General features: G+C 41.0%; 2 protein-coding genes across 10 annotated transcripts in view; one reads left to right on the forward strand and one right to left on the reverse strand.

The window, feature by feature from the left end:
- The window catches only part of PHC3 (polyhomeotic homolog 3), a 38,374-nt gene extending 26,720 nt beyond the window's left edge, over nucleotides 1–11,654 (forward strand). For 4 of the 5 annotated variants that reach the window (XM_040612632.1, XM_040612633.1, XM_040612634.1 and 1 more), the window contains one exon: nucleotides 2,840–11,654. In XM_040612632.1, the coding sequence (XP_040468566.1) occupies nucleotides 2,840–2,994 (155 nt within the window). In that variant the 3' untranslated portion in view covers nucleotides 2,995–11,654. The remainder of the gene's footprint in view (nucleotides 1–2,839) is intronic. The other variant, XR_005830591.1, reaches the window with a different exon arrangement.
- Nucleotides 11,655–12,248: 594 nt separating this feature from the next.
- GPR160 (G protein-coupled receptor 160) lies at nucleotides 12,249–15,153 on the reverse strand. Of its 5 annotated transcripts, none has more exons than XM_040612638.1 (3): nucleotides 15,033–15,118; nucleotides 13,818–14,049; nucleotides 12,249–13,718 (listed from the first exon to the last, which is right to left on the reverse strand). In XM_040612638.1, exon 3 carries the CDS (start codon nucleotides 13,662–13,664, stop codon nucleotides 12,645–12,647), a length of 1,020 nt encoding a protein of 339 aa, XP_040468572.1. In that variant the 5' UTR covers nucleotides 13,665–13,718; nucleotides 13,818–14,049; nucleotides 15,033–15,118; the 3' UTR covers nucleotides 12,249–12,644. The 5 variants fall into 5 exon arrangements, with proteins under 5 accessions (XP_040468572.1, XP_040468574.1, XP_040468571.1 ...); XM_040612640.1 differs by lacking the exon at nucleotides 15,033–15,118 and adding an exon at nucleotides 14,343–14,886; XM_040612637.1 differs by lacking the exon at nucleotides 13,818–14,049 and having other exon boundaries at nucleotides 15,033–15,153.
- Nucleotides 15,154–15,184: the final 31 nt, after the last annotated feature.

Here is a 15,184-nt window from a genome sequence, read left to right on the forward strand (position 1 = left end):
TGATATATTCTCAAGCTGCTCTCTTGAAAAAATATTTTTTCATATGCTGTCAGAGTTGAATAACACAAAAAATTACTGACTTCCGTTATGCTGTTTTGCAATATCTACTTGGTGCAGCACATCCAGACCATGTTGTAGGAGACGGTGATCTGTCAGCTTTTCATAAACATCAGGGACACCTGTTTTGATTTACAGCTTTTTGCACAGAGCCTGTAGCTGAGATCTAACTGTGGAGTCAAGTTAGATGGATTGATGACAAGTTAGATGACAAAGTCCTTGTCAGCTTTTCCTGAATTCCTTTGAAGGCTTTTGGAGAAATGAAGATAGTAGGACATTTCTATTGTTTGTTACTTCTGGGGGGAAGAGACAGCAACAGTTTAAGTCCCAGCAGAGTTGTTCCTCTTTTCTTTATTCAGTTGCAACGTTACTTGTCATTCACCCACTTGCCACCCTTGTTTTAGCTAAGTTATTGCACAACAACCAATTGCAAAAGTGCTTAAGAGAGTACCCAAATATACTTGTTTGAGGGAACTGAAATATATTCAACTTCCATCCTTTGCTTTTCCAAAATGACTTTGAGAAAAGGTATTTTTGGAGAAGTTGCATGGAAATGTTTCATGTCCTACTTAAAGAAAACAACCAGCAATTACCTATTTTAACAGGACCGCTTTTGTTCCTAAATGTAAAAACTTCTCTTGATCTCTCACATTATTTGTAGATGCTGTGGTCTGACAATCACCGTGGTCAGGTCTCAGGTCAGACGTACAGTGATGCCTTTCACAGAATGACTTAGTACTTGATTTACAGATGTTTTGTCTGTTGTCAACGTGTAAATAAGAACCTTTATGATGACGTTAGATCCTCCTGAGAATGGTCAGTTGTCTTAAGATTTTTCTTGATGTTACTGACAGCTTTGTCTTCACTTGGTACTGGAATTGTAAGCACCGTTCCAGGAGCTCTCTGACAACTCTGAGCCCCTGAAGAATGTTCTCGTCTTGATTGCGGTACAGTTTGTAGCTGGGCTGTGCTACTACATCACTTTACCAGAAGTATTAAAAGTAAATGTTATGGAATATGCACAAGCACTAAAACATTTTAATGACTTTAGTGGCTATATAAATACTGTTTTTAACAAAATGATTTTTCTTTTTCTCCAAAAGATACCACTCTTAATTACTTGTTACAATAAATAATGCCCAAGAACTTGGCGTTGTTTTAAATGCTATGGAAAATAGTCCTTTGTTCAAATTAAAAGTTACCCAACTGCTACAGAGCAACTGTTTTACTTTTGGGATTGTAGTTTATACAGTTGTAGCCTAAACTACAAAGGTTGAGAGGTGTAGCCAGAGACTACAATAACATTCCATAGTAAGACCTTTCTCTTTTCAAATTATCTTTTATTTTTTCCCTTTCCTTAATAAAATGGCAGGTAATTGTTGTGTGCAGTCTGTTTAACAAATCATTAGGGAAAAAAAATCGTGCTTTATTCTTTGTGAAAAGCTAACCTTTTCCAACCTTGAATGTTACAACCACTACACAGTAATAATCCAAACTAATTAAGGTTTGGATGTTGGTATTTCCTTCCATGTTTCCTTTCTATTTGTCTCTTACACATTTGTAAATCCATCAGGAAATTAGACTCGTCTTTATAGAATTTAAATCTGAACACACAAGAGGACGTGAAATTAGTCAGTTGCTCTCATCTGGGTGGAAAAGGAGTTCTTCACAGGATTTTCATATCTCTGTAATAATGTACTTTTAGAACAGGGGAAAATACAAAAATGCCAAAAAATAGGCTTGACTGAGGAATAATTGAATGCAGGAATGGAAAGTGGAGCACAAGTTACAGTGTGTCTGAAAGGCTGTGGGACAGATGGAGAGACCACTGGATTGAGAACATAAATGTATTTAAAAATTACAAAAAACGTAGCCATGGGGAAAGAAGCTTCAAATAGACAACTGGCAATGAGTGCTCTTACTCATCTTTTTAGAAGACATTTGTCCATGTAACAGGACTGCCGTACAGCCAGGCATAACTGACCGTTTCTGCTTAACAGATGTCTAGAACATCTTTTGAGGAACCTTTTGTTTCCACAGTGTTCTTCAGTTACTTGGGACAGTCCAACCCATGAAGAGTCATTTTGTTCTTATGTTGTAGGCGTCCATAACCCCAGACCACGTTATTTCATGTTCAGAAAAAGAGTTTATAATTTAAAAAAAAATAAAATCCAGCTATTTTAAAGTTGCACTTATGAAGTGAATTACTGCTGTGTATAGCATATTCACTCAACTGATGATAAATGTCTTTGTGAGATAGTTATGCTAAAGCCCATAAATCACAATTCTGTTTGCTTAACCCAGTGGTGGTAACATACAGATGAAAGTAACACCTTTTGGAAATTGTAGTTATGTGAATTTTCTCACTGAGCTGTACCTAGCAGTATAACATGCATATATTTTTATTGCCGGAAAGGACCCACTTGAATTATGCGCTCTCTTGATTGCTATTTCAGTGATATTTTGCAAGTCTCTTCCAATTATGAGGTCATGGCTGTTGTTCCTTGTACTGAAATGAGAAAGCTGTCTTTGCTAGGACTTGAAATTTCCAGTGAGTAATTCTGCAATAATTACAGTGTAATTAGAGGCCATATAAAAATTACTTTCAGATTATCTCAGAAGTTCCCATTGTAATATTGAACTGTTGCATATACCTTAGGTTCTACAAGCTAAAGGGACGAGCATTAGACATTGTGTCGCTGAAAAGCTCTAGCATGGACAGTCACAGCATCTAAGAATGCACGTTTCTAACCCAATAATTCTTTTTTCTGTTGCCTTGTAGGTTGTCAAGATATTGCGGATGAATTTAGAGCACAAGAAATAGATGGGCAAGCTCTCCTTTTGTTGAAGGAGGATCACCTTATGAGTGCAATGAATATTAAGCTTGGACCTGCATTGAAGATCTGTGCACGTATCAATTCATTGAAAGAATCCTAGGGGGGGAACGTGAAGGTTTAAACAACAGTTTCTCAGTGACAGAACCAACAGTAATATGCCAACATCTTCCTGTGGCATGAGAGTTACTGTGAAGTTTTGTTAAATATATGGGGTTTTCCCCACATAAAGACTTAAAAATGTTCCTTTGATTATACCAGGTAGTCCTCTGTAGTTTCCACAATTCATAAGTTCATGGTAAAGTCTGAATAATACTTTGAGTTGAAGTGGGAGTTCATGGAAAAACATGAAGTGAAATATGCTGTGATAGGCTAAATATTCCCCAACATGTACTTTCTTATAAGTTTAACATCCCAGCACCCAACCCAGTCTAAACACCATTTAAATTGTGTTGCTGTATTCTGAACGATTTTTCCCACATACAGCAGTTTTTGGACTGAAATAACAGAAGTGTCCACGGACCCTGTGGAAGCACTAATAACAGTAAAATGCTATGCATTTAGTTGTGCTGTCTGAGTTTCTTTTAGTCCTGAGCAAATTGTTTGTAAGGGGTAGGTTGGCAGCTGGTTTTCCTTGTGTAGGCTTACCCTCATCTCTGCCACTGTAGTATTTTCTTGAAGTCTGGAAATACTATAAACCATGTAGATGTCTTGTCAAAATCCTCCTCATCAGGCTACTGAAATGCAATGGCATGACACTCTTGCCAGAGGTAACTGAAGCACATGTTACTTTACTCTTTGTATGCTGCTATGCACTGAGAGGGCATTAAGATGTTAGGTTTGTCGTTTTGCATGCTGCTAGTTAAACTAGACCAGCAGTTCTCAAATGGGGGTTCAGAGTGGATCCTGGGAAGGTGTGAGAACACTCGGGGTTCAGGTTCCCAAATGCCTAGGCATGAGGGGCTGAAAACTGCGGCCAGAACTAGCTCACATTGAGACAAGCAGACTTTAAAGGCTGGAGGTAGAGAAGGGATAGCATAGCTCAGATGCTCTTTTTCTTAATACCTCTTGTAACTTGTCTTTCCCTGTAGCGCATTCCCATTGTCTCACTGGAAGCTTCCAAGCACCTTTTACTTGTCCACTGGCCAGCATGAGCTGGGCTTGCAGTAGTCTGAGGAAGGAGCACGGTGAGTTGCTCGATGAAGTCCCTTCAGAGCTCGGTGTAGGAGCAGCTGCTGCTGCAGTGAGGGACCCTGGAGCTGCGGGTCGGCAGGAGGAGTGCCACTGCTAGGTAACTCTGGGTGAAATCTCTAGGGGCCTGCTTTGTCCCTCTGGCAGGAGATTTTGACTTGGATGCTGCAAACCCACTTGGTGGACTTTTAGTCTCCCTCAGTCTTCCCTCTCTCACACTCTGTGTGGAACAAAGATGTGTTTCCCCAGTTACTGACGCTCTCGGAAGCTGCCTGGGCTCGGAGGCAGAAGCACCTTCTCAGCCTTTGCTTCCCCGTCACCTGGGTACAGATGTTCACGAATGTGTTTTGTACCTTCTGTTCCCTCCCTTTTGCAGCTCCGCTCCCCTTATGTACAGGCCTAGATCCCTAAGCTCTTGTATAGGGAAAGAAGGGCATGTGTGCTGATAGAGTTGTTGTGTATATTTGAATTAAATATGTGTATGTGTCTGCAAATAATGTATTTTGTATTTTATGCAAATGAATGCATAATAAATGATTGTGTAGGGAGATATTCAGGGGGGCTGTAAAGCATTCCTGAAGAGGAACTGATCTAAAGTTTGAGAACTGCTGACCTAGATCAAAAGGAGTTAATGCACATACACTGGCTGAAAGGAAGGTTTATGACAGGTAGATTAATATGTATATTATTTAACTGATGACCTTAAAGAGTAAATTTAGATTACAGAAAAAATCTGTGCTTCATTTTCCTTTAGACTATTGCTTTGTTTCTACTAACAGACTTTCTACTGTTATCTTCCAGAGATCAACGTTAGAATCATTGTTTTTAATTATAACTGTTTAAGCTTACTAATAGCAGATGTTAATAATATTTTTATTAACCACTGAAGCTCCGAGTTAGGACAACCCGTTGCTGTTACGTGCTAGTATGTGGTGAGGGCCCTTATCCAAATGGCACCAAAGGCTTTAGATAATTAATTGATGTCTGGGTTTATTTTGGAGGGAAGTTGCTAAGCACTTTCTAATTTGTTTTTTCTCTCTTCAGTTACTGTTGTAAAATAAACTTCTTAGGTGAAGGTTCAACGTTTGGCAATGTTCATCTGAAAGATGGTCAAATGATGGAGACAGTAGGTTCCCATTTGTAGCATTTCTGTAAGATACACCTGTAGCATATCTGTAACATATGTTCTAAAGTATACATTCTGTTTTGATGAGCTAATTGAAGACTAAAGATATCTTAGATATTTATCCTTTGGCTTTTGTCTTAAAGTTTTATTATTTTTATACGAAAATTTCACGCTAATTTTTAATCTGTCTTCTGATTGTACTGTTCTTTGGCAATGTAAAAAGTAGGTATGCATAAATGTGATTTGATAATGGCTTAAGGCGTATTTGAAAATGTGGACTTACAAGTCTTATTTAGACCTGCAGTTAATCACAGTGTTGTTACATGCATCAGAATTTCACGGCTGTTTGAATTTTGCTTTATTAGACAGCTTTCAGGAGACCTTCTACAGCTAGTGTTGATATACACACCTCAGACGTAACCACTGACAGATGCCAGAAGCTCAGGGTAGACCTGGTTAATGCACGTCTGTTCTGGTTCTTCTGGTACGCTACGTTTTCTGTGGTTTTGGGGGAGCCGCAGATAGTGAGTTATGCTTTAAATATTCATGAATGCAGCAACTAAGAATGTGGGCCTTATGTATATTGAAATGCTTTTTTCTCCTTCACTGATTTTGGCATTAAGCAGGAGCTTAAAAGCAGACACAGCTATACTACCCTATACTGATAGAAATGCACGTGTATTGGAGTGTTTGCTAGTATAGCTGTGTCAGTAAAATCGATTTAAAAAAAAAAAAAATAAAGATCACACCTGTATGTGAAAATGGGCTGGAAAACTTCCAAGTGGGACTGAAGTCTACTTCAGAAGCTTTTGAATTTACTCAGAAAAGCAATATAATACTGAGAGTAGTATTCCTCCAGAACCATTTTGCATACCAATCATTTGTTTCTGTTCAGATCAGTGAGGTTTTCCAAGGCTCATACTACTATTTCCCATGGCTTTCCCCACAAATTAAGCTAGAACCTCTTGCAAAAAAAGGAAGCATTGCAGATTTGAACTGACTATTGTTTTAACACTTGTTCCCACTAGATGTGTGTACAGGAAATCCTTTTCATTAGCTTTATTTCCTGGGGTTTTGTTTTCTGTATTCAGACTGCTGCTGTTGTGGGCTACCTGTCATGGTAATCCCTGCAATATTTCAGTTCCTTTTGAAAGGAATACAGGACCTTAGCTTAAGAGGGAATTATGTTGGATGGCTTTTTCCCTTCCTTTTTCTCCACTAGTCTCCATCCTACCTTACTCCTTAATGCAAGCTGCAGCATTAGCTCAGGGCAAAACCCTTTTGCAGAGCACTGGGCTGAATGTGACTGTCGAGGCTTCTTCCAATAGAATTACAACTGTTACACTTGTCTCTGCTTCAGAGTTTATTTGGGGTTTTAAAGAAATGCACCTGAATGGTCAAAATGGGTATGCAGACTCCCCTGCTTAATCTGGCTCATAGCACTCGGTATGTGGTGGTTTTCAGCAGAATCGGAGAACTCCAGCGAGGAAGCCCAGCCGCCTCCGCTGACTGAAATGCTCTGGGAGCTCTAAGGCTGCTCCTTGTTCAAAAACAAGCATTGCCAGCAAAGTGCTAACTTCTCCCAGCCACCCTGTGTTGCCTCACATTTGGCACATTTGTAAAGCCTTTATCACCTTGCTTATATAGAGAATAAAAAATAACCATTTTGTCAAGTTAAACTGCCAGTTCTCTTGGATCACCAGAGAATGTTTGAAGGGTTTTTAAACAGACTGCATTGTAAATCCATTCATTAACCATTAATCCATCCTATTTTATTCCAGAAATTAAGTTCTTGACGGAGGGTAAAACCTTTGCTAGATCTGTGTCAATGAGGTATCAAATAGAAAGTTTATGTCCTGCAAGCATCTATTACCTCATTTCTTTCCTGTGAAAACAGCCTTTTCCCCGCTAACTTTTTTTGACAATTCACAAGTGGGAATCCAGTCTTTTGCATAGAGCAGATGGAGTCCATCATAACTGCAGATGTGGCAGCAAGAGTAAAGGAACAGGATGGAAACAAGTATTTGAGGTTCATGGTAGCTTTTCCATCACTTCTTTACCTTGGTCTTGGCTGTAGGGAAACGTTCAGGTATAAAACCATTTAACGGTAGTCAGAATGGATGTTCATGTCGTGAGACTTTGCTGGGTGTAGTGTGTCGCTGCCTGGCATACCAGTTAGAGCTAATGCCTATTTCAGATGACTGTTCTCATTTTAAATATCCCAGTCTCAATGCAGAAATTTACAGCTATTTCTTACACATTGGCAAATGTATAGCTCTGAGTGATCGAAGAACTCAATGACAGCTGTGTTGTCAGTCCTGGTTTTGCAAATAATTAGACATCCACATAATTTATCACATGAGTAGTTCTGATTGTATTGAGACTATTCATATTAAAATTACACATCTGTATAAAAGCTTTCAGGGTTATTTTCTTACCAGTATCGCATAGAAATGTCCTGTTAGCATATATGTAGAAATACAGTTGTCACTCGGTAACCGGACTTTGACTCAGCAGTTGTTCTAGGCTGCAGATAATGACTCTGCAGAAAAATCAATCTAGGATACTTTTTTTAACATTCACCCAAATTACTTTATTAGAGATGGAGAGAAACTTATATTTTAAAGTATGTTGTTTAAAATATAAGTTTCTGTTGAATACTGCATGTAATAGGTGTGAACAGAGCTATAAATGCATAATTCCAATGTAAGGTGTTAATAATTGCTCATAGTGAATTAATTTTTAAGTCACTCTTGCACAGTGAGCTGTAGTTTCAGACGGGAAATACTGTGACAAGAAAGAAATGTAAACTCGTTTAATGCTTAGTTCATTTAAGTTAAGCCTAAATTAAGTTAATTTTAAAGGAATTTTCCTTTAGTCACAAGGATTTGTTTAGACCCTATTGGTTCTATGTAGTTAACATCCACTGGATGGCTTTGCAGATAGTGATGTGTAAAAAAAGAGATGGTGATTATGGTACGGATAAGTGCCTGCTGTGTAGATGCTATGTCTGCTTTTTCAAAAAGCTGTCCCTAACGTAACGGGAGCTGACGGGCAGCCTGTACCCTGCAGTGAGAGCCTGGGGTGCAGGCTGGATGCAGAAGCAGTTAGCCCACATTACCCTGGTCTGTGTGGATCTGGCTGATTTGGTTTTACTATCGTCCTAACTTCAGAGGAGCTCTATCACCTGCCATCTCCTCCTCCATATAGATTTCTAAATGGGCTTTATGCCCTGTTGGGCATCCACTGTGTTGGCTGGAGCATTTTGTGTCCTGCTTGTCCCCTTGGTCTCATGGTCAGTACTTCCACGTGTATTCAAGGCCCTCATCCTCCGCTGCTGTGTAGGTTTGTGTAACCTCTACGGTAAAACTTACACCTGCTCATTCACATGAAGGGTAGTGCGCATTTACTGATCCCTTCAAGCTAAGTGGAAGGAAAAAACACAGTTCAGAGATATGAATGTGTTTGTAACTGAAGGTACATAGTAAGCTTATAGTCTATTTTTTGTAATTATTGATCTAACTTTCCCGAAGCACAGTTCTGGGAGTCAAGTGTTGTGCATAGATTTCAAGTTAAAAAATTTTAGACTTCTAGCATGTATTAGCTTCCTGCTGAATTATCCAAAATGACTGCGTACAGTAAGAAGCTAAGAAAAAGATCTGAAGAGATTTTTTTCCATCTAGAAAGAATTATGATTTGAGCACAATTGTACATTCATAGAATAGTGATCATAAGTATCATTTCAGTGCAATACGTAACACTTAAGGAGCATTATAATTGTGCATAAAAAGCACTGTATTGTTACATGGGGGTGTTGAAAGGCTTATAGTATTGTTCATAGGTACTAAATCAGGGCATCCTTGCTGATGATGGGATTAGGCTGGAAGCACAAGTGTAATTGATTTATGAGGCACATCTGCTTCGTGGGTGAAGTCCGGTCAACCTGTGGGAAGATTTGTGTTGTCCTCCACCACCTGGCTGGTGTATCAGCAGCCAGGGTGTTGCCATCCTTTGGCAGCTTTCTGCAAAGTTGGCGCTGGAAAGAACAAGGAGATAATTCTGCACACCCAGCTTCCTTTTCGAGCAGTCTCTGTGTTACAGCATTAGCAAAGCAGTACTGATCAGGAGAGATGTGTGTAAAGAATGAAGGGTTTTGTTAATGAGTGCCAAATACTTCTGTTGAGAGTTGAAAAGATGTAGCATATCTCTTCAAAATCAATGTTGAATTTTAAGGGATTTGTTATACGAGGAAAGTGCAGAAGTTTCTCATAAAGGGTTAATGCTGTATCCGCTGTTACCATTAATATCAAATAATCCTATAAGAATTAAAGACTGTAAAGTATTTGAATGGTATAAGGCCGTTAGCTGCTGGCACAGCACAAGAAGCCGTGTACAGAGGAGATAGATACAGCAATGGTTGTCTGTAGTTCAGATTATTTCAGAAATTTCCTAGTATAGCTTCTCTCCTCTTGCTGTCTGGCAGTGCAGAACTGGTAATCCTGTTCTGCAGGGCGGCAGCTGATGGTTACACGGCTGGGCTCGGGGTTCACTGTTAGGGCTTCCCAGAAGCACCAGATAATAAGAAAATGCAGAGGAAAAGCCTTAGTCGTTAGGAGGGTAATAGGATAAGGATCACTTCACAACTGGTATCTCCCGCCAGAAAAAGTCAAGGACAAAGGTGGGCTTACAAAGAGCTACTACTACTGTGTTTTAAATAGTTTCTTAGCAGGCTCAGACACCGCAGTGAGATGCTGTGTCAAGACCTGTAATGCCGCTGTTGCCTATTCAGTGGGTGTAGTGACAGCCTGAAGGTTGATCCTGTTTGGCATCTTTCCCCCAAGAGTATGGAAGGACAAATTTCATGGTAATGCAGTGATGTCACATCAGTACATTAATACTTGCCTTGACTGCATGTTGTGGCTTCCCTGTAAAAAATAAAAAATTTCAAAACTTAAAATAGGTTTAGAAGCGCTGCAGTGACTACGGGAACTCTGCCACGTTAGGATAGATGGGGTTGTGCAAACTTTAATTACAGGTTGAGGAGCTGAACCACACTGATAAATAAAATGCATCAGCAGCCTTACCCAATTTGTTGCAGTTCTGGTTCTGTATATGTTAATGAATCGGCAGGGTGAGACTAACCACGAAAAACAGAAGCATCTGAAATGTACTTGAAAATAACTTTGTCTTTATCAGGTGTTAAATGAATTTTAAATTAGGAAATTTCCCTTGCCTGCCAAGTCCGTAGGGGTCAGTTATTTCATGATCTTCTGAAATGCCTGGTGCATTACTGTATTTGAGGTATCTGCTGGTTTTTAAATGGCATTAGGTTTTGTAAATATTTTGTCAACCCCATTTCAGTGGGTATCCAGTTTATATAAAACCTGAAGACACGCTGTGTCAAAAAAATGTGTGTAGACATGGTTTATCCTATAGCATCTGAAGCGCTAAATAACCCGAGTAACAACTGGAGAGAGCAGGGAGTGATTGCTCAAGGTTGTTTGTCAAGTTAACGTTGTATGTGCTTTCCTACTTTTAACATGGAGATAGAATTTCCTCCAATTACATTTTCCAGCATAAAGGATAAAATAATTTGTGGTGCCAAACACTTCCAACAATGTTGCTAAGCATTGCCTCCTCTTATTGCACTAGTTTAAAAATTCAGTTTTTGATCATTTACTGTCCTTTTGATGGCCTTTTTAACACATTTCCCCCCAACCCTTTTCTATTGCTTAAAAATGCTCATGTCCTTTTGATTACATCACCGAAACCTCAGAGAAATACACCAGACTGTAGGTGAAAGAAGCACTATGTGGGGTGAAGTAATAAATCAGAATGACAATTGGACTTTGATATATTGCAGAAATGTAAGATAAATATATGATTGAGATGTGATTGTGTATTCTTATGAAGTGATATACTGGAATATTCTTTTATAAGAAATTTTAGCCCACGTAGCATTAAATTCTGCAATTAAATCTATGTCTATAATTGATATGTAATAATGTAAATTATAACCCAAAAATTAAATTTTACAGTTGAAGAGCACACACTGAATTATGTAAAAATAGGATCTTCACTTTGTGAATCATTTTTTGAAAAAGCACTTTCCTATTACCAACTAGCATGTGAATGAATTTTAGATTCTCTCATTTGTTATGATCTGTAGAAGTGAAATTTCTTTAATCTGTCAATGGATAAATTCATCATACAAATGCTAAAACAAAGCACCTTATACTATGCTGCTTAAACTTGCTTGTAATTGCACCTTTTGTTATCTGCAGATTTTTTCTTAATGAGTATTCTTGTGTGATACCATTGTTCCCTGTGGGTCTGGGTGAATGATTAACCAACCTACAGCGTCATTTACTTACATAGTTTCTATTTCAGTACAACATTGTATTGTGAGTTCAGTGCTTCAGAAATAAATGCTACTTCCATTTGTCTGCCTTGGTTGCGTATCATTTATTTCTCTTCTACAGAAATAAATCGAGACCTTCATAAAACAGTCAGAATTTGAAAATTAAGAGAGCATTTTTGCTAGAAACCTGAAAAATTCTTCCCCTGCTGAAGTTGTCCCACTTTAAATTTGAACTGTTTTAATTTTAAGGTAATTTTGTCTTCAAAATAAATTATATTGTAATTTAAGCCATTCTTTAACCTTGGGTATGTATTTAAGTATAGCAACTAACCTTGTTGCTTCTTTCTCAGACTTATTTATTTTTTAATATGTACATACATACATTAGAGGAGCAGTAGCAAAGAAATAATGAAACATCACCACCTTCCCTGTAGTTGTGGAAGTTTCACATCTTGCACTATTTTTGTACTACCTAAGCAAAGTTTGTATTTCTGTAGGAGTTGTAGCTTTACATTAACTAAACCAATTTATTTCCTGTTAAACAGACAACAACACTTCACCGAAATCAAACTGACAAGAAAGTCACACTTTTAACAAGAAAATACACTTTAAAAAACCACACAAGTTGTTTGAACTTTTGACAGTTTGTGAACACGTGTGCATAACTGATAAAAAGGGCTCCAGCTTTGAAGAAGACTTTATTGCATTTTGTACTATAAAACCTGAGATTGTTCCCTTTAAAGGAAGTATAAAATTCTAGTCATAAACATAGGGTTTAACTGAAAACATATATAAGTAGCGCTCTTTTGGTAAACCCATACTTTCAACTTAAATGCTCTGAGCTGGCAGGTGCTTTCTGCCCACTGGAAACCAGCGTGGAAGTGGGCCATGTCCCATGCTCTGGTGCAACAGTCATTACAATACCGGTGGACGCTGGACTTTTTTCCAAGGGTTGTAGCTCTGGAGATGTTTCCATTCCTACAGATGATCATCTGTAAGGACACAGCCACCGAACGCCAAACTACACACTGCTGTCGCACAGGACTTATTTGCAGTCTTTTCAGTCAGCAGCTCATTAACAGACCACAATTACTGTGCCAGGCCTATCGGCTGGCTCTGTGTTTTCATTGTTAAATGGCATAAAGCAGAATTTCCAGCTGACAAATGGATCTGTAGACCACATCTCCTCTGTCAGTTCAACATCGTGACATCGACACCAGTATGCTACTGCAATGAGAAAGCTGTTGATGAAGTACAGCCAAGGGACGTTCATCTCCATGTAGGCTGGAATCCGAGCACCGAGAAACAAAATGATAATTTGAAGAAGAACTAAAGGTGCCCAAGTGCCAAGAAAACAGATGAGGAGTCTGGTCAGGAGCTGCCACTTAGAGCAAGTGCCGTTGTTGTTAGACACACAGGGGAACATCAGAACAGGCTGACCGGCAAAGGAAACTACCCTGACAGACAGCAGCATGGTTACAACTTGCTTCCAACAAGCCAGAAGAGCCATGGCTATCAGCAGCACCGTGGCACATGAGACTGAGTAGCTCTGCATGCTGGTATAGAGAGGGCACTGATAAGGGGAAAAATGGTTCTGAATTTCTAGTTCTTCATAGATAGCGGGAACTTTTAGAATACAAAAGAACCCTGAAATCCATATAACAACCACAGCAAATACATAAAGTAATCTTTGACCTCTTTTAGGAAATCGAGAGGTTTGGGCTACAGTCATGTAATAATCCAGACCGGCCACAAGATACACCGGGTAATGCAAAATACTGTAAGTAAGAGAAATTATCTGAGTGAACAGGCAAATGTGGTACTTCGTAAAGCGCACACCCCAGAGGGCAAAGTCCTCAAAACAGAAAATGAAAGATATACTCATCAGCAGTACGAAATCAAGAAGTGCTAGTGAAATGCAAAAGTATCCCAAAAAACTAGTTTTCACATTTTTTTGCTTAACTTGCAACATGAAGAAATCAAGGAACACTTTCCCAAGTACAATCAGGAGCAACATGCAGCTGATTTCAAAAGACTGGTTGACCTGGGTGTAGTGGTACTGACCAGAACAATTTTCACAGAGTATGGCAGCCATCCTCCGATAGTGAGGACCAGCAAAGTAGGTATCACAGGGCACAGTGCTTCATATCTGAAAAGAAGGAAAAAAAAAAAAAGTTTGTAACAATTTATTTCTGGGTACCTCTATCAATTAGTTAATTCTCCATCATAGCAAGTACTCAATTTACACCTGAATTTTCCAGGCTCCTTAATCAAGAGTAAACAGCTTCACCAACACATCATTAGGATTTAGGCACTTCTTGACAATTTATGTTCTTCAAACTACATTCCCGAGAGTTAAAAAGTCAACATAGATATTGAAGTTACTTTTTCCTAAGGAAAGGCTGACTGTGTTCCTTTCCTTTAGAAAGTATGGGCGTCTTTCTGTCCAGCTGGGCTGAGGGAGGGATGCTTCAGAGCTCCTACATATTTTGAAGAAATTAGACAAGGACAGAGGACAGAAATCATACAAGATTTCACATTTTGGCCTCACAGTTCATTATGCTCAAAGAACCTATATGGAACTGAGACTGCAGAAACGTCCTGTAAGCATTAGAAACATCAACCCAACTCATCCCTTTTCGGTGCTAAAATCCTGGAACAGCAAGGCAATCCGAAGCCTTACAGGAACTGTTCTCCATGTGCTAACTGCTGAGGAAAATGCACACGGGATGGCTTCATGTGTGTCAGCGGGACACACTAGGTGAAGATGTACCTGCTTTCTTCTCCCTTTCCTAAAGGAGCAGGATGCTTCAGCAGAGAAAAGCTGAGGAGCCAAGGCAGCCGTACAACGGAACCGCCTCTCGGGAGCTCTGGTAACAGTGATTCACTTGTACTTAAACAGGCACCCACACCGCGCTGTTACCAGCTTGCGGGGGCTAGCGAGCGTTTGAGTCGGCATCTCCTGAAAAACCAGCTTGGAACAACTGGAAACGCTTGGCAGCGCGCCCTGAGATGTGTCCACGGAACTCGGCCACCGGCCCACCCGGGCTCGCTGCTTCGCCTTCACCCGCGCACGTACCTTTCGCCTGCTAGAGCCTGTTACAGCACAGCAGCCTCGGGGCTGCGCGCCGCGGCCGGCACCGCACGCTGCCGGGGGCGCGCCGGGACGGGCAGCCTGCAGGCCCGGCCGGCTCGCACGGGGCGGCCCGTCACCCAGCCCCGCAGGAGCGCTGGGGCCGCAGGGCGAGAGCCCCGCAGCAGGTCGGGCCGCTGCTGCCTCGGGGCGGCGGCCGTGGCCGAGCACGGGGGTGGCCGCCCGCTCCCCCCCAGCCCGCGCCGCCGCCGGGTCCCGGGCCGCCCCGCGGGCTCCTCCGCACCGGCCGGGGGGCGGCTCTGAGGGGACGGCAGCGGCCGCGGCGCCGGGCTCCCGCCCGGGCCGGCCCCTCCTCGCCCGGGAACCCACCTGCTGCTGCCGCCGCCCCCTCCGCGCTCCTCCTCGGCCTGTACCGCGGGGACCGGCCCCGGCCTCCCGCCCCAGGCGGCGGCCCCCTCAGGCGGCGGCCATCTCCGCCCCTGCGCATCGCGCGGGGAGCGGCCGGGGTGGGGCGGGAAGGG

The sequence above is a fragment of the Falco naumanni genome, chromosome 13, assembly GCF_017639655.2.
Source record: "Falco naumanni isolate bFalNau1 chromosome 13, bFalNau1.pat, whole genome shotgun sequence".
NCBI classification, from domain to species: Eukaryota; Metazoa; Chordata; class Aves; order Falconiformes; family Falconidae; genus Falco; species Falco naumanni.